We start from the raw sequence: 22,606 nt of genomic DNA on the forward strand, positions 1-22,606 counted from the left end.
TTGACTTATTTTCACTTTGGGTGTCAGTGTTTGTTAACAAATCACCAAACTGGGGTTTAAGTCTCAACTTCATATTTTGTCTTGCGGGTTCAATTTAGGCAGTTTTCTGCCTTAATTATCTTATCATATCTAATCAAACTTTGACATGTTTTCTGTCTGATATATGAGATTTATCTGTCCATACTTTCAAGCCTGTAATACATGAAATACTTATCTTTCTTCATCTTTATATTCCTTTCCTCTGAAATTTCATTACTATTGGGACCTTAAGCTATTCCTTTCACCTTCAGGGTCTTTATTACTCAAATTTTAGTTTTACTTCCTCTTAGAATCATAGCACTTCAGAGTAGTTGCTAGTTTGGGAAAACTGGGAACCAGAAAAGAAAAAAAAAAAATTACCCAGTGTCATGGCTTGCCAACAGCAGGGCATGGGTAGGACTGAATTGTAGACCAGCATTCTAAGTGACTTTTCAAGCCAAGTGTGTTGATATCTCAGATCTGATTTTAAAGGATGGGCAACATTTGAGGTCTGCAGTGTCTGTTTTGTGACTGTATTTATTAAATGGGAGAAATCTTTCTCATTTATAGTAACAGATTGCTTTTGTGAAAAATTGTTCATTGAAAAAATTTTGCAAACTGTACTCACATTGTTTACTTAAAACTTTCTTTTTTGAATTTTCTAATTATAGATATAAAATATCTTCATTTTCTTTCTTTTCCTATGAAGGTGTCATTAGGTAAAAATTGCTTTGCTCACTTAATGGACTCTCTGTAATGTCCTCTTTTCCCAATCGTGAGACTTTTTTTCCCTGCTACCATATAGAGGTGATAACATTAAATATCTCTCTCAGTATTGGAAAGCCACTCAGTGCCTGCTCACTAAGTATGTGGACATGTTTTTCTGCATAGGTGATGAACTAAAGCCCTTTCCTTCAGTCACTATACTGATTTCTCCAAAAGTCTGTCACTGTAAAATGCCTAACTCCAGTTTAGTCATGGTAATAGGAAAATATAGATAGTGTATAGTTATCCCAACTCAAAGTCTTAGTCTGATATAGTGTAACTGCCAAATTCTTGGTGTGAAAATCTGGGAACTTTCTCAAAGACCTCACAAGAAGCAAAATGGCCCCTTTATTTTTTCTTTTATGACAACTAATACAATTTGCTTGAGTCAGTAGGTCTTTTTGCAAAAGTGCAATGGGAGCTAGGTTTGTTTTCTTGACATTCTTATGCCCAATGGGCACATTTTCATAAATATATCCTAATAAAAAGATGAAATTTTAAAACCTACAAAATTAAGAATTCCAATATCCTAATTTAATGCACTTGATGTAGGTAAGAGGTAAATAAAGGACATAGGCTCAGTGGCACTTAACTAAAACTTTTCTAAAGAAATAAAAATCTAATAATTATATTGATCTCAAGGTTTGTTGAAGACTTTTGCTATTTCAGAATTAAATATAGGGGCGCCTGGGTGGCTCAGTCTTTGGGTGTCTGCCTTCAGCTCAGGTCATGATCCCAGGGTTTTGGGATCGAGCCCGGCCTCGGGCTCCCTGCCTAGCAGGAAGCGTGCTTCTCCCTCTCCTACTCCCCCTGCTTGTGTTCCCTCTCTCGCTGTGTCTCTCTCTGTCAAATAAATAAATAATTTTTTAAAAAAAACAAAAAAGAATGAAATATAAACAATGTCACTTGATAATAGGTTAAAGATACAGCAAAATTATTAGAAATAAAATATAATTAAACGTTTATGAAGTAAAACATAATTGGTGTAGTAACTGCTTAGGACTCTGAGCGTCGCTGTTCACCAAAGTAGAAAAGCTGCTTGTGGTTACGACCTAACTCTCTGCTCCTTCCGCACCAAACAAACAAAAAAAAGACCAGAGAAGTTTAGGGGAATAGGCTTGCATTTCTGTCAAGTAATGTGTTCCCTTTGGCTTGAAAGAAATAAGGAAACAGCAGGCTGGAATTAGGACTAAGAAAACTGGTCGGAGAGAAAGCAATGGCGGATCAACTGAGGGGTTGGCGCTGCATAGAGCCGCTCTTGCTCTTCCTGCTCCTGGAAACACTATGGGGAGCCAGAGCCGGGCAGATCCGCTACTCGGTGCTGGAGGAGCTGGACAAAGGCTCCTTCGTGGGAAACATCGCCAAGGACCTGGGGCTGGAGCCCCGGGAGCTGGCGGAGCGCGGAGTCCGCATCGTCTCCAGAGGTAGGACGCAGCTTTTTGCTCTGAACCCGCAAAGCGGCAGCTTGGTCACCACGGGCAGGATAGACCGGGAGGAGCTCTGTGCTCAGAGCGCGCCGTGTCTGGTGAGTTTTAACATCTTGGTTGAGAATAACATGAAAATGTATGGAGTAGAAATAGAAATAATAGATATTAATGATAACTTTCCGCGTTTCCGGGATGAGGAAGTAAAAGTAAAAGTTAATGAAAATGCAGCTACTGGAACGCGATTAGTGCTTCCCTTCGCTCGGGATGCGGATGTGAGTGTGAACTCCCTTCAGAGTTATCAGCTCAGTCGCAATATGCATTTCTCTCTGGACGAGAAAAGCGGAGCTGATGGACAAAAATATCCGGAGCTGGTACTGGAACGGCCCTTGGACCGCGAGAAAGTAGCTGTCCACGACCTCTTTCTCACAGCTTTAGATGGCGGAGACCCCGTACTCTCTAGTACTATGCACATACGTGTGATGGTCCTTGACGCCAACGATAACGCGCCCTTGTTCACTCGATCCGAGTACAGAGTGAGTGTACCAGAGAACATACCGGTAGGGACTCGGCTGCTTACGCTAACCGCTACGGATCCAGATGAGGGAATAAATGGGGAATTAACTTACTCTTTTCGCAATGAAGAAGACAAAATTTCAGGAACTTTCAAACTTGATTCGAACCTGGGTGAAATCTCAACTCTGCAATCACTGGATTATGAAGAATCCAGGTTCTACCTCATGGAAGTGGTAGCTCAGGATGGAGGTGCTCTTCTGGCCAGTGCTAAGGTGCTGATCACAGTACAGGACGTGAATGACAATGCCCCAGAAGTGATCCTCACCTCTCTTGCTAGTTCCATCTCTGAAGACTGTCCTCCTGGAACCATAATTGCACTGTTTAGTGTACATGATGGTGATTCTGGAGAGAATGGCGAGATTCTATGTTCTATCCCCAGGAACTTGCCTTTTAAATTGGAAAAGTCAGTTGATAATTACTATCACTTATTGACAACGAAAGGCCTGGACAGAGAAGAGATCTCAGATTATAACATCACAGTCAGTGTCATTGATCGTGGAAACCCACCCTTGTCTACAGAAAGCCACATCTCCCTAACTGTGGCAGACATCAATGACAACCCTCCCATCTTCCCTCATACCTCATACTCCACCTACATCCTGGAAAACAATCCCAGAGGCATCTCAATCTTATCTGTGACTGCGCATGACCCTGACAGCGGCAACAATGCCAAGGTCACTTACTCTCTGGCTGAGGACACATTTCAAGGAATGCCTCTATCCTCCTATGTCTCCATTAATTCCAACACAGGCATCCTGTATGCTCTGAGCTCTTTTGACTATGAGCAGGTTAAAGACCTGCAGCTGTGGGTAATGGCCAGTGACAGTGGAGACCTTCCCCTTAGAAGCAACATGTCACTGAGCCTGTTCGTGCTGGATCAGAATGACAATGCCCCTGAAATCCTTTACCCCAGCATTCCCACGGATGGCTCCACAGGTGTGGAGCTGGCGCCCCGCTCCGCAGAGCCCGGCTACCTGGTCACCAAGGTGGTGGCGGTGGACAAAGACTCTGGCCAGAACGCCTGGCTGTCCTACCGCCTGCTCAAGGCGAGCGAGCCAGGGCTCTTCGCGGTGGGGCTGCACACGGGCGAGGTGCGCACGGCGCGGGCCCTGCTGGACAGAGACGCGCTCAAGCAGAGCCTGGTGGTGGCGGTGCAGGACCACGGCCAGCCCCCTCTCTCGGCCACCGTCACGCTCACCGTGGCCGTGGCCGACAACATCCCGGACGTCCTGGCCGACCTGGGCAGCATCAGGACCCCCGCCGACCCGGACGATTCGGACCTCACGCTGTATCTGGTGGTGGCGGTGGCGGCAGTCTCGTGCGTCTTCCTGGCCTTTGTCATCGTGCTGCTGGCGCTCAGGCTGAGGCGCTGGCACGCGTCGCGTCTGCTCCAGGCTTCCGGAGGCGGGCTGGTGGGCGTGCCGGCCTCGCACTTTGTGGGCGTGGACGGGGTGCGGGCTTTCCTGCAGACCTATTCCCACGAGGTCTCCCTGACCGCGGACTCGCGGGAGAGTCACGTGATCTTCCCCCAGCCCAACTACGCGGACACGCTCATCAGTCAGGAGAGCTGTGGGAAAAGCGAGCCTCTTCTGATATATGAGAAGATAAATGTAAATGAAGAACTAGGAGTTGTTCAGGTGAGATTTCTTTTTCAGTATGGTTGCTTGTAGCTTTTTTCATTTGTTTCCTTAATCATTTCTCTACCACATTCAAAATTGGTTAATCATGTAAATACTGAATCATTGTATGTTTCATTTAGAGATTAACTTGATTTAATTGGATGATGGTGTCTCCATTTGTTTTCAAGTTGTAGTTTGTGTTTAATGTCTTCTTTTCTCAATACGTGAAATTTTTAGACAATCTAGCTGATATCCATAGGCTTAAAAGAAAGTAGTTAAACATAATCACTTAACCCAAAGACTATCTTATACTAGAACTGTTACTATGTTAGTAAAGAGTTGTTTGATTAGTACAAGTTGTTCGAGATATAATGTTCTATTTTGGATATTTGTGTAAACGCCAATGGTGAATGTGTTTTGGAAAGGATGGTATGCAGCACTGATATTTTAGTATACCTGCTGTTTGCATAAGGAAATAATTTACAGTATTTTAATGAATCAGTGCAAGAATATCGAAAACTTCTACATGATAAAAATCAAAAAAACAGATTAAATTTATAGTCTGTGACATTCTCAAGTCTGGGAACTTTGGGTTAACCTATGTAATTACTAGACATGCATATTTGTTGAGATAAGAAATCAGTGTTCTTTATTTGGGGCACCCAGGTGGCTCAGTCAGTTAAGTGTGGGACTCTTGATTTGGGCTCAGGTCATGGTCCTTGGGGTCGTGGGATGGAGTCCCGCATGGGTTTCCTCTCTCAGCGCGGAGTCTGCTTGAGGTTTCTCTCCCTATCCCTCTGCCCCTCACACCCCCACCCCCACAAGCTCTCTCTCTCTAAAAATAAATAAATAAATCTTAAAAAACTGTACTTTATTCTGTGATGCAGTTTAAAATCTCCAAAAAATTAGATTCTGCTACATTCATTAAATACAAATATACCCTACACCTGGCACTTCTGGTTGCAGATAACTTCTTCACTTTTCGGAATCAGTATCTATTTGAATGTTTGCACCTATGCATGTGTTGGTACAATTCTGCTTTATTACTAGAGTCTAAGATTTGTACTTGGAAAATCAACATAAAAATTGTTTGAAATTTTAAAATTCATTTCTCAGGGATATGCTTTTCTTTCTTTCTTTCTTTTTTTTTTTTTTAAAGATTTTTTATTTATTTATTTGTCAGAGAGAGACAGAACACAAGCAGGGGGAGTGGGAGAGGGAGAAGCAGGCTTCCTGCTGAGCAGGGAGCCTGATGCGGGGCTCGATCCCAGGACCCTGGGATCATGACCTGAGCTGAAGGCAGATGCTTAACAACTGAGCCACCCAGGCGCCCCAGGGATATGCTTTTCTTAAATTAATAATTTTTCATAATGAAATGCAGGTCTCTGGGTCTCAAATTCTTGGGTGTGCATTGTGTAATGGAAGAACTGCCCTCTTTGTTTTTCGCATCTGATTTACTGAAGATGATTTTCAGATGCTTCTCCTTAATATTTTCAATCTTTCAAATATTGTACTTTCAACAACTTCATCAGCTGCAAAGTGTGACTAAATGGGAGAAATAGCAATAAAATACTATGATGGGATGGTAGGCTACATTACGTGACCAAACAAATGGTTTATTGTTACATGTGGGAACCTATGAGCACTTGGTTTTTGTTTTTTAAATAATTACTTCAAGGGGATCCAATATTTATATATTGAAGGGGATCCAAGTATATTTATATACGGATAATTCTGATTGCAGTTTAAATTGTGCAGATTCACTGAATAGTGAATGCATCCAAAGAGTAATGAGAATCTGTATGATGGAGACTGATAACATTCCCTCCTACTTGAAAACTTACTTTTCCATGATATTTTATAACAAATATTATTTTTTCATTACATTTTAAAGAAAAGGTATACATTTTGGATATATTTCCCAAGTTAATTTTTTCATGCAATGGAAAATACCTCTTAAACCTCTATAAACTCAACAGACTTTATGTAATGAAATGCTTGATATAACACTCTGAGTGTATATACTATATATACTGTCTAATCGTTTAAATATTTGGATCTTTAGTTTCACATGGGCTCTGAAAAGATAACTCTCCTGTACTAATTTAAGTGTTCACACCATGTTGGAAAAGCACTTGTTCAGTCATGTTTTGGAGAGAAGTCTTAAGTCTATGTTTTTTGTGTTTGTATGAAGTAGAGATGTCAATGAGTTTCTTTCTAGAATCCTAAATACAATGAGTAGTTTAAGATGTCTAATACTATTACACTATGGGTTCAACATTGCTACACACCTGCTAAGTTTTAGAATTACAATGTATTGTATAGGTTAAAAAAAGTTCCTTTATGAAGATTTCTAGTTTGGAAATGGAATTAAAACTTTAAGTCACTGGGACACCTGGGTGGCTCAGTCGGTTAAGCATCTGCCTTCAGCTGAGGTCATGATCCCAGGTCCTGCATGCTTCTCCCTCTGCCTACTGCCCCCCTGTTTGTGCACTCTGTGTCTCTCTCTCACAAATAAATAAAATCTTAAAAAAAAAAAACCTGTAAGACACCTATCAGAAACATGAAAATCGACATGGGAAGAATGTCAGTAACAAAAGGGTGATGATCTGTTAGTAACCTGGGGACAACATAGATTACTTTCTTTAGAATATATAATTATAAGGACTCATACTTCATCCCCCAAATTCAAATAACTCACCATTGCTAAGTGGCTTGAGAAGAAACAGTACAGTTAAAGACAGTGGCAATGTAGTGTGGAAAAAATAAAATCAGTGGAATAGTTTTAAAATCATGGTCATTTCAAAGTAGACACTTGGAAACTAAGGAAAAAGTTTCTTGCTTCTTACTGTACTTTTTTATAAGGACAACCAATCTCTTTGCTTACTTATCTATTTTGGGGGTAAAGTGATAATGATAATATAGAAGGAAGTGAAACACGGGATAAAACTAAAAGCTACGAGATTTGTCATGTTTATAAGTTAGAAGAAAATAAACAAGTGGAATAACCATACATATCAAGCTGATATTTCAAGAATTTTCATATTACACTTTCTACCATCACCACCACCACTACTTTCATTTGTGTCATTTTCTACATATCATTTCATTTGGTCTTCAGTTTTACTAAGGAACACAGGGAAGAAAATATCATGACCATTTTATTAAAATGGAAATGAAAACCACGATGATGCCAATAAACATCTTCAAGCAAGTTACCTCTGCTCTTTGAAGAGTAAAAATCACTTGTTATAGGTGGATAAAGTTCAAGTTCAAATAAAATGACCTCCAGATCGACGATACAGTGAATATTTAAAATGTTAAAATCCTTGTAAAATGGGAAGAATAAGTATCTGTGTCAGGACACGGTAGAATTTTCTTTTAACCCACTCCTTATTTGGAGCGCATTTAGTAACCACTACTGCAGTTCTGCAGCCGAGACGCGGGGTGCCGCTGTTGGCTAGTACTGAGCGTAGTATCAGCTTCTCCCGACGCAAAGGAATCTCCCCCCCCCACCCCCACCGCGGAACAGCGGTAACTGGGCACTCTCTCTCCGGTTCTTTCTGCCGCCGAGATATGTCAGAGAATCTGCCTGCCAAGACAAATCAAGGAGTTGCTCCTGCTCAGAGAATTCTTGGGATTATTTAGCGATCGTAGCTCTTCGGAATCAGAAAGGCAAAGTCGCAGAAAGCGGGATGGGAGACCGCTTGGGACAGAAGGGCCCGGCTGGGCGGAGACGAATGCCCTTTCTCTTTTTGCTGTCTTTGTTCAGCCCGGTGCTCCCGGAACAGATCCGCTACACTATTCCTGAGGAGCTGGCCATGGGCTCACTCGTGGGGAACCTCGCCAAGGATCTGGGGCTTGGCGTGGGAGAATTGCCTACCCGAAACCTGCGGATTAGTGCACAGAAGAAATTCTTTACAGTGAGTACTGAGAACGGGGACTTACTTGTGAGCGACCGTATAGACCGAGAGCAGATTTGTGGCAAGAAGTCAACGTGTGTTCTAGAATTCGAAATGGTCGCTGAAAAGCCTTTGAACTTCTTTCATATAAGTGTGGTAATTCAGGATGTCAATGACAACCCACCGACCTTTAGCCGAAATATCACTGAACTGGAAATCAGTGAACTGGCCCTAACTGGAGCCACTTTTTCCCTGGAATCCGCGCAAGATTCAGATGTAGGTGTCAATTCCCTGCAGCAATACTACCTCAACCCAAACCCGCACTTTTCTTTGATTCAGAAGGAGAACCCAGATGGCAGTAGGTACCCAGAACTGGTAGTGAAGACTCCCCTGGACAGGGAAGAGCAGTCTTACCACCACCTGGTCCTCACCGCTGTGGATGGGGGGGACCCATCTAGAAGCTGCACTACCCAGATAAGGGTGGTTGTGGCAGATGCAAATGATAACCCACCAGTGTTCACCCAGGATGTGTACAGGGCCAGTGTTCGAGAGAACCTACCAGTGGGCTCCTCTGTACTAAGTGTGATGGCCACTGACTTGGACGAGGGGGTCAATGCTGAGATCACATATGCTTTCATCAACATTGGTAATGTAGTGAGACAGCTGTTCAAGCTGGACAATAAAACAGGGGAACTCACCACTGGTGGAGAACTGGACTTTGAAGAGAGAGAGAGCTACACAATTGGGGTGGAAGCAAAGGATGGTGGACGACACACTGCGCACTGTAAAATACAAATAGATATTTTGGATGAAAATGACAATGCCCCTGAGGTAACCCTGGATTCTGAATCTAAACATATTCAAGAAGATGCTGAGCTGGGGACTGTTGTTGCCCTGATCAAAACACGTGACCTAGATTCTGAATTTAATGGGGAAGTTTTCTGCCAACTAAAAGGAAAGTTCCCATTTAAAATAGTTCAAGATACAAAAAATACATACAAGTTGGTCACAGATGGAGCCCTAGATCGAGAACAGACTCCAGAATACAACATCACCATCACAGTCACAGATAGGGGAAATCCGCCTCTCTCCTCCAACAGAAGTGTCACCTTGAACATCATCGATGTCAATGACAACGCGCCAGTTTTCGAACAGCCTTCTTACGTGGTCCATGTGGCTGAGAACAATCCTCCTGGAGCATCCATCGCACAAGTCAGCGCCTCGGACCCCGACCTGGGGCCCAACGGCCGCGTCTCCTACTCCATCGTGGCCAGCGACCTGGAGCCACGCGCGCTGGCGTCCTACGTGTCCGTGAGCGCGCAGAGCGGGGTGGTGTTCGCGCAGCGCGCCTTCGACCACGAGCAGCTGCGCGCCTTCGAGCTGACCCTGCAGGCGCGCGACCAGGGCTCGCCCGCGCTCCGCGCCAACGTGAGCCTGCGCGTGTTGGTGGGCGACCGCAACGACAACGCGCCCCGGGTGCTGTACCCGGCGCTGGGGCCCGACGGCTCGGCGCTCTTCGACACGGTGCCGCGCGCCGCGCAGCCCGGCTACCTGGTCACCAAGGTGGTGGCGGTGGACGCCGACTCGGGACACAATGCCTGGCTGTCGTACCACGTGCTGCAGGCCAGCGAGCCGGGACTCTTCAGCCTGGGGCTGCGCACGGGCGAGGTGCGCACGGCGCGCGCTTTGGGCGACAGGGACGCGGCCCGCCAGCGCCTGCTGGTCGCTGTGCGGGATGGGGGACAGCCGCCCCTCTCGGCCACAGCCACGCTGCTCCTGGTTTTCGCCGACAGCCTACAAGAAGTGCCGCCAGATGTCAGCGACCGCCCGGCGCCCTCTGACCCCCAGGCTGAGCTGCAGTTTTACCTGGTGGTGGCTTTGGCCCTGATCTCGGTGCTCTTCCTCCTCGCGGTGATTCTGGCGGTTGCCCTGCGCCTGGGACGCTCCTCCAGCCCTGCCTCCTGGAGCTGCTTTCAGACTAATGTCTGCTCCAAGACCGAATCTGGGGTTCTCCCCAACTTCAGCGAAGGAACTTTGCCTTATTCTTACAATCTATGTGCTGCCTCACATTCCTCAAAGACTGAGTTTAAATTTCTCAATATAAAGCCTGAAAATGTCCCACAACAAGATCTTCTGTGTAATGAAGCCTCTTGGTTTGAAAGTACCAGTAATGAAGATCCCCAAATGACTTCTAATTCAGTCAGTTTGCAACAGGTGAGTTACTTCAAAACCCATTATTTCCATAATCGTAACTAGATGTCAATAATTATTATAGACGTAAAAACTAGATGTCAATAATTATTATAGACGTAAAACATATGCAGACTAAGTATGACTTGATTTTATCGTGTTTTGTTGATTTTTCTGGTCATTGCTTGGGGGGGTTGTTAGAATTTTTTGTTCATTTATCTGTTGCAGTCTTTCATGGAAAGTGGCCTTGTGATGGTCTTGAAATTTTTGTTAAATCTAAAGCCATATATCCTGAAACATTTTTGATACATTAGTATCACATTCTCATTGGGAAACATATTATCATATAATTAAACATAAATGTAGGCAATTAAGTGGTTTACCTAGTCTCAATGCAGTTAATCCTAAACTATGTTTTGTATATAATATATGAATATAAATTTTTGTCATTGTAGCCAATATATTTTCACTTCCTTTTCATGTTTTTTATTTTTTTTAACTTTTTTTTATTCATTTAAGTAATCTCTACACCCAACAGGAGACTCAAACTCATGACCCCAAGGTCAAAAGTTGCAGTCTCCGAGGTGCCTGGGTGGCTCAAGTTGATTAAGCATCTGCCTTTGGCTCAGCTCATGATCTCTGGGTCCTGGGACAGTTCATGATCTCTGGGTCATGGGATAGAGCTCCGCGTTGGGCTCCCTGCTCAGCGAGGAGTCTGTTTCTCCCTCTGCCCTTCCCCTCTCTCATGCTCTCTCTCAAGTAAATAAATAATATCTTTAGAAAAAATAATCTTAAGATTTGCAGTCTCCTCTGAGCCAGCCAAGCACCCCCCTTTTCATTTTTTAAAAGTTACACAGAGATATTGCCTAAGTTAGGTCATTTATTCTCCGTGTTAATAAAATAGATAATGACATCCAAAAATGGCAATACTTACAACCAGCAGTAGGTGGGTTGGTTCCAAATGTGTTGTTGTTGGTGTCCTTATTGGAAATGGGACAAATAAGAGAGACTTTTAACTATAGAGAACAAATTGAGGGTTGCTGGAGGGGAGGTGGGCAGGGGGATGGACTAAATGGGTGATGGGTATTAAGGAGGGCACTTGTTGTGATGAGCCCTGGGTGTTACATGTAAATGATGAATCACTAAATTTTACTCCTGAAACTAATATTACACTATATGTTAACTAACTACAATTTAAATAAGAACTTAAATCATAAAAAAAATGAAAATGGGGTAAATATAAATGAGGGTGGAATGTGAAAATTCAAGATTTACATAAAAGTGTAATCTTATTTCTGTTCTCCAAGGCCCTAAGACCTATAACACAAAAATGAGTGGTAAATTCCAGGGAACATCCAAAATTGTTCAAAATATGCTCTTTTATTCTTTTTGGGGGAGAGAAGTATTACCAGTGACACCTAAGCAGATTTAGCCAAAATAAGATTCTCTGTATGATGGTTTCACAAAAACAGTGCAGTATTAAGTTAGGACTCTAAGTGTCGCTGTTCACTAACCCGGGCAAGGAAAGAAATGAGAACTGGAGTTACATCCCCAGCGAAAACCAGATCAGACATAATAGCTCTCCAGCTGCACAGGAATTCTAATCTAAAATGCTTCTCATCTGAACTACTTGTTTATGGAGCTTGGCTTCCAATTCTGAGAAGCATAAAAGTGATTGCGAACCTGTTCCCCATACTCATAATCCCAAGGAAGTCCGTAAGGAGCAGTAATGGCTGCTCTGCAAAAGCGCGGGCGCCACAGCGGGATAGTGGTGCTCTTTATTCTCCTAGGGACTCTGTGGGAGGCTGGGGCCAGGACAATCCGTTATTCCGTTCTTGAGGAGCTAGACAAAGGTTCCTTCGTGGGGAACATCGCCAACGATCTGGGGCTGGAGCCCCGGGAGCTGGCGGAGCATGGCGTCCGCATCGTCTCCAGAGGTAGGACGCAGCTTTTTGCTCTGAACCCGCAAAGCGGCAGCTTGGTCACCGCGGACAGGATAGACCGGGAGGAGCTCTGTGCTCAGAGCACGCCGTGTCTGGTGAGTTTTAACATCCTTATTGAGGATAAACTGAATCTTTATCCCGTTGAAGTGGAAATAGTGGACATTAATGATAATACACCACGATTCTTCAGGGAAGAATTGGAAGTGAAAATTCTGGAAAATGCAGTCCCATCCTCTCGTTTTCCACTAATGGAGGTCTATGACCTGGATGTGGGAATGAACTCTCTTCAGGGCTTCAAACTCAGCGGGAATAGTCACTTCTCAGTGGATGTGTGGGGCGAAGCTAATAGGCCCAAATACCCGGAGCTGGTGCTGGAGCGAGCCCTGGATCGGGAGGGAGAGGCCATTTACCACCTGGTCCTTACTGCTATGGATGGCGGTGACCCCATCCGCTCAGGCACTGCACAAATTCTGGTAATTGTCCTAGATGTGAATGACAATGCTCCAGTGTTTACTCAGCCTGTCTACCATGTGAATGTTCCTGAAAATCTGCCAGTAGGTACACCAGTATTGTCGGTAAATGCTACTGACCAGGATGAAGGAGTTCATGCAGAAGTAACGTATTCCTTCCTGAGGGTAACAGAAAAGATCTCAAAGATTTTCTGCTTAAATGTTTCCACTGGAGAAATATCAACTTCTGCAAATCTAGACTATGAGGACTCAAGCTTTTATGAGCTGGATGTTGAAGCCAGGGATCGGCCAGGTCTACTAGACAGAGCAAAAGTCTTAATAACTATCTTGGATGTAAATGATAATGTACCAGAAGTGGTAGTTACATCTGGAAGTAGATCAGTTGCTGAAAGTACACCTCCAGGAACAGTAATTGCTCTTTTTCAAGTGTATGATCGAGACTCTGGACTGAATGGCCTGGTAACATGTTCCATCTCAAGAAGTCTGCCATTTGAACTGGAAAAGTCAGTAGACAATTATTATCAATTAGTGACCAATACAGTACTAGATCGAGAACAGGTATCCTTGTACAACATCACTATAACAGCTACAGACAAAGGAATTCCACCTTTGTCTACGGAAACGCTTGTCTACCTAAATGTGGCAGATATCAATGACAACCGGCCTGCCTTCCCCCAGTCCTCCTATTCTGTCTACATCCCTGAAAACAACCCCAGAGGTGCCTCCATCTTCTCTGTGACTGCACATGACCCGGACAGCCATGAGAATGCTCAAGTCACTTACTCCCTGTCTGAAGACACTCTCCACGGGGCTTCCTTATCCTCCTATGTGTCCGTCAACTCTGACACCGGCATCCTGTATGCGTTGCATTCTTTCGACTATGAGCAGTTCCGTGACCTGCAGTTGAGAGTGACTGCGCACGACAGCGGGGACCCACCACTTAGCAGCAATGTGTCCTTGAGCATATTCATTCTGGACCAGAATGACAACACACCAGAGATCCTGTACCCCGCCCCCCCCACCGATGGTTCCACCGGTGTGGAGCTGGCGCCCCGCTCCGCAGAGCCCGGCTACCTGGTCACCAAGGTGGTGGCAGTGGACAGAGACTCGGGCCAGAACGCCTGGCTGTCCTACCGCCTGCTCAAGGCGAGCGAGCCAGGGCTCTTCGCGGTGGGGCTGCACACGGGCGAGGTGCGCACGGCGCGGGCCCTGCTGGACAGAGACGCGCTCAAGCAGAGCCTGGTGGTGGCGGTGCAGGACCACGGCCAGCCCCCTCTCTCGGCCACCGTCACGCTCACCGTGGCCGTGGCCGACAACATCCCGGACGTCCTGGCGGACCTGGGCAGCATCAGGACCCCCGCCGACCCGGACGATTCGGACCTCACGCTGTATCTGGTGGTGGCGGTGGCGGCAGTCTCGTGCGTCTTCCTGGCCTTTGTCATCGTGCTGCTGGCGCTCAGGCTGAGGCGCTGGCACGCGTCGCGTCTGCTCCAGGCTTCCGGAGGCGGGCTGGTGGGCGTGCCGGCCTCGCACTTTGTGGGCGTGGACGGGGTGCGGGCTTTCCTGCAGACCTATTCCCACGAGGTCTCCCTGACCGCGGACTCGCGGGAGAGTCACGTGATCTTCCCCCAGCCCAACTACGCGGACACGCTCATCAGCCAGGAGAGCTGTGGGAAAAGTGAGCCTCTTTTGATTCAGGAAGATTCAGGTTTTTGTAAAGAGGAAGACTCCCTTGTTCAGGTGAGGTTATTCCTTTTATTAGTTTTATTTGAACAGGAAAGTTTAAAATTTTCTTTGGTCACTGCTTAGTTTTCTTAGTCTTTGCATTGAATCAATTTTCAGAAGTTTCTTTTTTATATCAGTAGAGCTCTATTAAATCTTAGTACTCTTAGTACTTTCCAATTTCACGAAAAAATTCTTAGTAATGTATGCTGTAGATTTTCTTTACTTTTCTCCTGCTGGCAAGGTCTTCGTGCCTTGGGTTACATCTCTTTTGTTAGGGTTCCCCCCCCCCCGAATTGTGACATCTGTAAGATTCTTTTCCTAATGGGGCACCTGGGTGGCCCAGTCGGTTAAACTCTTGATTTAGGCTCAGGTCATAATCTCAGGGCCCTCATATCAGGGTAGTGATTGAGCCCCGGGCTCTGCACTCAGCCCGGAGTCTGAGATCTGTGAGAGATATTTTCCCCCTTTACTACTTAGGAATCAAAAATTATTTTTATGAAAGATAAAAGTAATTGATGTCTGTAGCAGAGAAGACCTGATCTTTGGTGTTAGAAAACCTGAATAATATTCCTGGGATTATCTGTTATTCATCTCGGGCTAGTCACAATATCTATAGTTTTTAAATTAACATGTAAATTTTTTAAAGATTTTGTTTATTTATTTGACAGAGAGAGACACAGTGAGAAAGGGAACACAAGTGGGGGGAGTGGGAGAGGGAGAAGCAGGCTTCCCGCGGAGCAGGGAGCCCGATGCGGGGCTCGATCCCAGGACCCTGGGATCATGACCTGAGCCGAAGGCAGACACTGAACGACTGAGCCACCCAGGCGCCACCAAATTAACACATAAATTAAATAGACTTGTCTTACCTACCTCACACAAGTTCTGAGACAATATAGTTTATTATTTTTTCAACTATAAAGCAGTATAATGAACAAGTATTTGTTGACATCACCAGTATTATAATTTTGATTGTTACCAAATATAAGCACCTGATGTTGTATGCCTACTACAATGTCTTCTGCAATCTATGTGCTTGATAATATTTAAAAATGAAAGTGAATTTTTAAATACGCTTATTAGTGTCCACTTACAAGCCCATATCCCTAAAAAATAGAGGACTGAATAGTGAATGGGAGAATGAAAGATTAACAGTGTTCAAATAAGAATTTAAATAATTTAGCATATTTAACCCAGATAAAATAAGGCTTCTGTCATGTAGAAACTCTATTCAAATATTTAAGGAAAGGAGAGGGTTATCATTAGAAGAATGATTAGTCTAATTCATTATGGCTCAAAGGTGTGGATGAAACTGTGCCTTGGTGAGTAGAAAAAAAGTTTTGATTTGTTGAAGTTGTTCTAATGGAAAATGGATTGCCTAGAAGGTAGGAGGTTCTATTATTAGCTCTTTCCAAAAGTAAGTTGATGGCCCTGAAGTTAATATAATATAGAGAATAATAGTATTTGATGAGTTGTTGAAGTACATGATAGCCAAGGTCTTTGCAGTCCTGAGCTGGAGGATTCTATGATCTGATAATGCAATAGATTGGCCAATTCTGCTTCTAAATTTGCTATGCACATTTAACATAAATAATTGAAAAGATCTCTTGAAAATAAATGTAACCTGGATTTGTCAGTCTTCTTTAATATTGAGTTGATGCCTTTAAATTAGGTACTAAAGGTAATGTATGTTTCTCTAAGTCAATATTGTGATATTTACATCTCAGCGATTATTGTACCATTATTTATTTCAAGATTCCAAATGTATATGACCAAGAGATTCCAGTCACACACATTTTCAAATCTGATTTGTTTGGACATTTGTGATATAATCCTTTGGTGGTTTTAATCAAAATGTAATAGTGAAGAAGGTGCCTAGTGGCACAGGTGTTGTCAGTTAAGCATCCGACTTTTGGTTTCAGCTCAGGTAGTGACCTCAGGGTCTGGAGGTCGATCCCTAGTCGACCTCCACACTCAGTGCAGAGTCTGCCTAAGACTCTCTCCCCTCTTCCTTTGTCCCTATCTGCTGTGCTCTCTGTCTCCCAAATAAATAAATCTTTTTAAAAAGAACTTAATAGTAAATAATTTTCAAGAACTTTAATCTTGGATATTGGTCATGGAAGTCAGATTGTCTCATACAAGTATTAAAATTTGTTTCATATGATCCGAGAGTATAAATGTTATTTTTTATATCACCAATTCTGGATGATTTAAACCACATTTTGAAAAAAAAAAAACAAAATAAACTATATCCATTTATAAGCAAAGCTCACTAACTGGGTTTTATGGATAGTAGGCTGGTTTATTTTATTCTCTTATCTGCTCATTCACTAACTGGGGTAGTATATGACGGTTTATTTTATTCTCTTATCTGAATTACCTATGACCATTTCATTTAAATAAATAAAGTATTTTATTGGGAAAGCTATCAGATTCTTCTCTCAGTAATAATCATTCATTCGTGTGGACTGACCAAGTGTTAAATCCTAGCAGTCATGGAACTTACTAAATTCTGACTAACTGAGGCTCTCCGATTTACATACCATATAGATCATTGTTAATAAGATAAACAGTCTGAGATTTTGAGTATATACTGAATTTTGAGGCATCGGGAAAAAAGCCTACCAAATTATTGGGCTAGTTTATCATCTGTGAAAACAACCCATCTGATCAAACTTCTGTTGAGGTAGCAGTTGTCAAAGGGAAGGAGTAAAATTTCAGAGAGAAATAGAAAATACTTGCATCTTTGCCTGGGAATGAAAACCCAAACAGAACTCCAAACAGATGTTTTCTCATTAGAAAAAAGTTCCATTGGGACACCTGGGTGGCTCAGTCATTTAAGCATCTGCCTTCGGCTCAGGTCATGATCCCAGTGTCCTGGGATTGAGCCCCGCATCAGGCTCCCTGCTCAAGAGCCTGCTTCTCCTTCTCCCTCTGCCTACCTGTCTGCCTGCTTGTGATCTCTCTCTCTCTGTCAAATAAATAAATAAAATCTTAAAAAAAAAAGAAAAGAAAAAATTCCATAAAGAAAGGTGAGAAGATTGGGGCGCCTGGGTGGCTCAGTCGGTTAAGCAGTTAAGTGTCTGCCTTCAGCTCGGGTCATGATCCCAGGGTCCTGGGATGGAGCCCCTCGTCGGGGGTCCCTGCTCAGCAGGGGAGCCTGCTTCTCCCTCTCCCTCTGCCTGCCACTCCCCCTGCTTGTGCTCTCTCTCTCTGTAAATAAATAAATAAAATCTTTAAAAAAAAAAAAGAAAAAGAAAGGAGAGAAGATGCATAACTTAATGTCTGGGAAGTCAATTAGACTTTCCACAGAATTTTTTTCCATAGAATTTTTTTATGCAAGTATAAAAATGAAGGTCGATTCTTCCCAATAACTCAATCAATAATAATATACTTCCTTTAAAACTGTAAACTTATTTCAATTTTATATAGTAGGCTTATGTTATATTTAATATATCCTAGTGGTCTAGTAGAGATCTTTAATATTTAAATTTATGTTGTAGAATAACTTAGAAAATTTGATTACTAGAGATAATACAGCCAGTTACTTCCTAAAGTACACTTTATGTTCAGAGTATGTTCATAATCTTATTTATCTAGATCTTTAATTATTCTTTAAGATAATTAACTCCAAAGAAGTTATCCAGAAGTAATCAGTTGAGACTTTTTTTTAAATAGTAAGAATAAGAAACAAATGTGAGATGACCCTATGAATTTTGAAGTGTTAGGTAGAAAAAGATCACAACATTGGGAACCATAATATCTAGACCGAAAATTTTGTTTGAAAATGTCTGCAAGTACTCATGATCTTTAATGACTTTGCTTACATCAACAGAAGGTTCAAAATTACTACTAAACAAATAGTATTTGACTAATGGAATTAATCTGTAATACTCATATTGGCTCCTTTGAACAAAAGTTATTTTATCTACTTGGTGAAAGCAAACATGGCTATAAATTGATAGATTGAAACAGCATTTCATTCAAAGTATTGCCTATATTTTGGACCAGTGCCATCAGAGAGCAGAAATAGATCACTTAGGAAATCCCCAGCAACTAAGCTAAGAAGCATTTTTCAATGTTACTTCTGATTTCTCCTCCTGGGGCTGCTATCTACTCCCCTAGGGCTTAAAATAATTTACAAAGCAAGGTATTTCTTTTTTTAAGTTTATTTATTTATGTAAGTAATCTCTACACCCATCATGGGGCCTGAACTTACAACCCTGAAATCAAGAATTGTGTGCTCTTTCTGACTGAGTCAGCCAGGCACCCCATAAGGTAAGTTTATTTCTTGCCAGGGTCTTCATTTCAGGACAGGTAACTCTTTTCTCCTGCAACTATGTGGAAAGAATTTTATTTTTGTCAGCTAAGGGTACTCAGATCCATCAACAATTCAGTTTTACTTAATTAACATCATTGGAACAATTGGTACCTCTAAGGATCTTCTCAGGACAGTGTATGCTCAAAGGCTATCTGGAGGCCCAACTTTTTTCAATTATTCTAGAATCGGGTAGGATGATTATTTGAATTGCATAATGAAAAGAAGCAGTCAACACCCACTTTCTTATGAATACACAGGTGGTAGAATCTGCAAACTCCTGCCTTCTATGCAAAATGAGTTGCTTCTATAGCTGATTGTTGTTGCTTGGGTTCTTACCTCCTCTCTAATGGCACTTTTTGAGCATAATTAAGCATCAGCCAAGGCAAATGATTTTCCTTTTTCTTCTCAGAACACTGAAAGTGAGGATATTTGTATTCCAACAATGGTTTTACTATTATATAGTCAAGGACAAGGCAATTTCCTCTCATTTTTAAAATCATTAAAATGGAGGTATTAGACTAAATCATCTCTAAGTTTCCCTCCAATCAAAAACTTTATTAAATTACCTCTCTGTATTCTAAAGAAAATTTTGACTTTCTGAGTCTTACATGGTGGCATCTAGAACATAGTCGGTGTTCAATATTATTGAATTAATTTGTTATACTCTGACATACCTTTTCAAAATAAATCACACTTTTTTTTTACCTGCAAACACTGATTTTACTGTGTTCTATGAAGCCTGAAGCAGTACCCAACATCATTTCAAAGTTGAAATGCAAAACAGAAAATAAAAGTTATCTGGAATTAGTAAGCACCCATCATGAACATTGTTGCATTAATTCATTTTCTTGAAATATATTTTTAAATAATATCAAAGATATATAAATCGGAGAAATATAAATGGAAAGATTTTGAAGGATAAAACAACTTTCTGAAAAATCAGTTATTTTGCTTCAATATGGTGCAGTAACTTAGTAAGGACTCTGAGCGCCGCTGTTCACCAACCAGGGGGAAAATGGTGCAAAAGATCTGCCAGAACCACTGAGCTTTTACCGTACAAAGAAATACCAGATTGAGATAAACTCTCTTCCAAGCTGCATCAAACTCAGTTCTCTTATACTAGATTCTGGGCTTCTTTTACGAATACAAAAGATTCCACACTGACACACTGGCATCCAGAAGCACAACGGGAGATAGCCCAGTGTCTAAACAAGATCAGCACAACAATGGCGGCTCCGCAGAGGGGTCGGGACTACAGAAGATTCATCCTGCTCTCCATCCTCCTGGGGACCCAGAGGGAAGCTTGGGCAGGACATCTTCTCTACTCCGTGCCGGAGGAGACAGACAAAGGGTCTTTTGTGGGTAATATTGCTAAGGATCTGGGCCTGGAGCCCGGGGAACTGGCGGAGCGTGGAGTCCGCATCGTCTCCAGAGGTAGGACGCAGCTTTTCGCTTTGAATCCGCGAAGCGGCAGCTTGGTCACCGCAGACAGAATAGACCGAGAGGAGCTCTGCGCTCAGAGCGCGCGGTGCCTGGTGAACTTTAACATCCTGATGGATAAAATGAACCTTTACCCTGTAGAAGTGGAAATAATAGATGTTAATGACAACGCTCCTAGATTCTTGACGGAAGAAATGACTGTAAAAATAACGGAGAACACAGCTCCTGGGGTGCGGTTTCCGTTAAATGAGGCTCGGGATCCAGATGTGGGCACTAACTCCCTCCAGAGCTACCAGCTCAGCCCCAATCAGCACTTCTCCCTGGTTGTGCAGAATGGAGATGACGGAGCTAAATATCCGGAATTAGTGCTGGAAAGGGTGCTGGATCGGGAGGAAAAGGCGGTTCACCACCTACTCCTTACAGCCTCTGATGGTGGCCACCCACCGAGATCCCAAACCGCCCGCATCCAAGTAACAGTGGTGGATGTGAACGATCACGCGCCAGTCTTCTCTTTGCCTCAGTACCAAGTAACTGTCCCTGAGAACGTGCCGGTGGGCGCAAGATTGCTCACGGTACACGCTGTTGACCTGGATGAGGGAGTCAATGGGGAAGTGACATATTCTTTCCGGAAAATAACTCAGAAGATTCTACAGATATTCCGACTGAACCCTCATACAGGAGAATTATCAACTTTAGAAGGCCTAGATTATGAAGAGTCCAGCTACTATGAAATGGAAGTTCAGGCTCAGGACGGTCCTGGTAGTATGACGAGGGCTAAAGTAATTATCACAGTTTTAGATGTGAATGACAATGCCCCAGAAGTGACTGTAACATCTGTAAGCAACTCAATCCCTGAAGACACTCCTCCTGGAACCGTAGTTGCTCTTTTCTACCTTCAAGATCGAGATTCTGGCAAGAATGGTGAGGTGACCTGCACTATTTCAGAAAATCTTCCTTTTAAATTAGAAAGATCAATAGACAATTATTATAGGTTGATGACAGCGAAAAACCTAGACCGGGAAAAATGCTCTGTGTATAACATCACACTGAAAGCCACAGATGGTGGAACCCCACCCTTGTCGTCAGAAACTCATATCTCCATGAATGTGGCAGATACCAACGACAACCCGCCTGCCTTCCCCCAGTCCTCCTATTCTGTCTACATCCCTGAAAACAACCCCAGAGGTGCCTCCATCTTCTCTGTGACTGCACATGACCCGGACAGCCATGAGAATGCTCAAGTCACTTACTCCCTGTCTGAAGACACTCTCCACGGGGCTTCCTTATCCTCCTATGTGTCCGTCAACTCTGACACCGGCATCCTGTATGCGTTGCATTCTTTCGACTATGAGCAGTTCCGTGACCTGCAGTTGAGAGTGACTGCGCACGACAGCGGGGACCCACCACTTAGCAGCAATGTGTCCTTGAGCATATTCATTCTGGACCAGAATGACAACACACCAGAGATCCTGTACCCCGCCCCCCCCACCGATGGTTCCACCGGTGTGGAGCTGGCGCCCCGCTCCGCAGAGCCCGGCTACCTGGTCACCAAGGTGGTGGCAGTGGACAGAGACTCGGGCCAGAACGCCTGGCTGTCCTACCGCCTGCTCAAGGCGAGCGAGCCAGGGCTCTTCGCGGTGGGGCTGCACACGGGCGAGGTGCGCACGGCGCGGGCCCTGCTGGACAGAGACGCGCTCAAGCAGAGCCTGGTGGTGGCGGTGCAGGACCACGGCCAGCCCCCTCTCTCGGCCACCGTCACGCTCACCGTGGCCGTGGCCGACAACATCCCGGACGTCCTGGCGGACCTGGGCAGCATCAGGACCCCCGCCGACCCGGACGATTCGGACCTCACGCTGTATCTGGTGGTGGCGGTGGCGGCAGTCTCGTGCGTCTTCCTGGCCTTTGTCATCGTGCTGCTGGCGCTCAGGCTGAGGCGCTGGCACGCGTCGCGTCTGCTCCAGGCTTCCGGAGGCGGGCTGGTGGGCGTGCCGGCCTCGCACTTTGTGGGCGTGGACGGGGTGCGGGCTTTCCTGCAGACCTATTCCCACGAGGTCTCCCTGACCGCGGACTCGCGGGAGAGTCACGTGATCTTCCCCCAGCCCAACTACGCGGACACGCTCATCAGTCTGGCGACGTGTGAGAAAAAAGATCCCTTATTAACCTCCATAGATTTTCGTGAATGTAAGGATGAAACCGAAAATATTCAGGTGAGTTCA

General features: G+C 43.9%; 2 protein-coding genes across 13 annotated transcripts in view; both read left to right on the forward strand.

Moving 5' to 3' along the window:
* Positions 1-20,086, forward strand: part of LOC135361447 (protocadherin gamma-A7-like) — a 95,309-nt gene extending 75,223 nt beyond the window's left edge. Inside the window, exon 2 of the mRNA XM_064596050.1 lies at positions 19,689-20,086. Within this exon, the coding sequence (XP_064452120.1) occupies positions 19,689-19,802 (114 nt within the window). The 3' untranslated portion in view covers positions 19,803-20,086. The remainder of the gene's footprint in view (positions 1-19,688) is intronic.
* The window catches only part of LOC123857349 (protocadherin gamma-C4), a 283,181-nt gene that overhangs the window by 128,140 nt on the left and 132,435 nt on the right, over positions 1-22,606 (forward strand). Inside the window, exons 1-2 of one of the 12 annotated variants that reach the window (XM_064596046.1) lie at positions 5,575-10,518; positions 11,014-12,217. The exons of 5 other annotated variants lie outside the window; for them this stretch is intronic. In XM_064596046.1, coding sequence (XP_064452116.1) covers positions 8,098-10,518; positions 11,014-11,016 — 2,424 coding nt within the window. In that variant the 5' untranslated portion in view covers positions 5,575-8,097 and the 3' untranslated portion in view covers positions 11,017-12,217. Of the gene's footprint in view, positions 1-12; positions 4,421-5,574; positions 10,519-11,013; positions 14,648-19,816; positions 22,598-22,606 lie in introns of those variants that run through there. 6 more of the 12 variants (XM_064596047.1, XM_064596033.1, XM_064596032.1 and 3 more) reach the window with 6 other exon arrangements.

This window comes from Mirounga angustirostris, unplaced genomic scaffold (genome assembly GCF_029215605.1).
Source record: "Mirounga angustirostris isolate CCGP_5_RB_7025 unplaced genomic scaffold, mMirAng1.0.hap1 SCAF_7, whole genome shotgun sequence".
Classification (NCBI taxonomy): Eukaryota; Metazoa; Chordata; class Mammalia; order Carnivora; family Phocidae; genus Mirounga; species Mirounga angustirostris.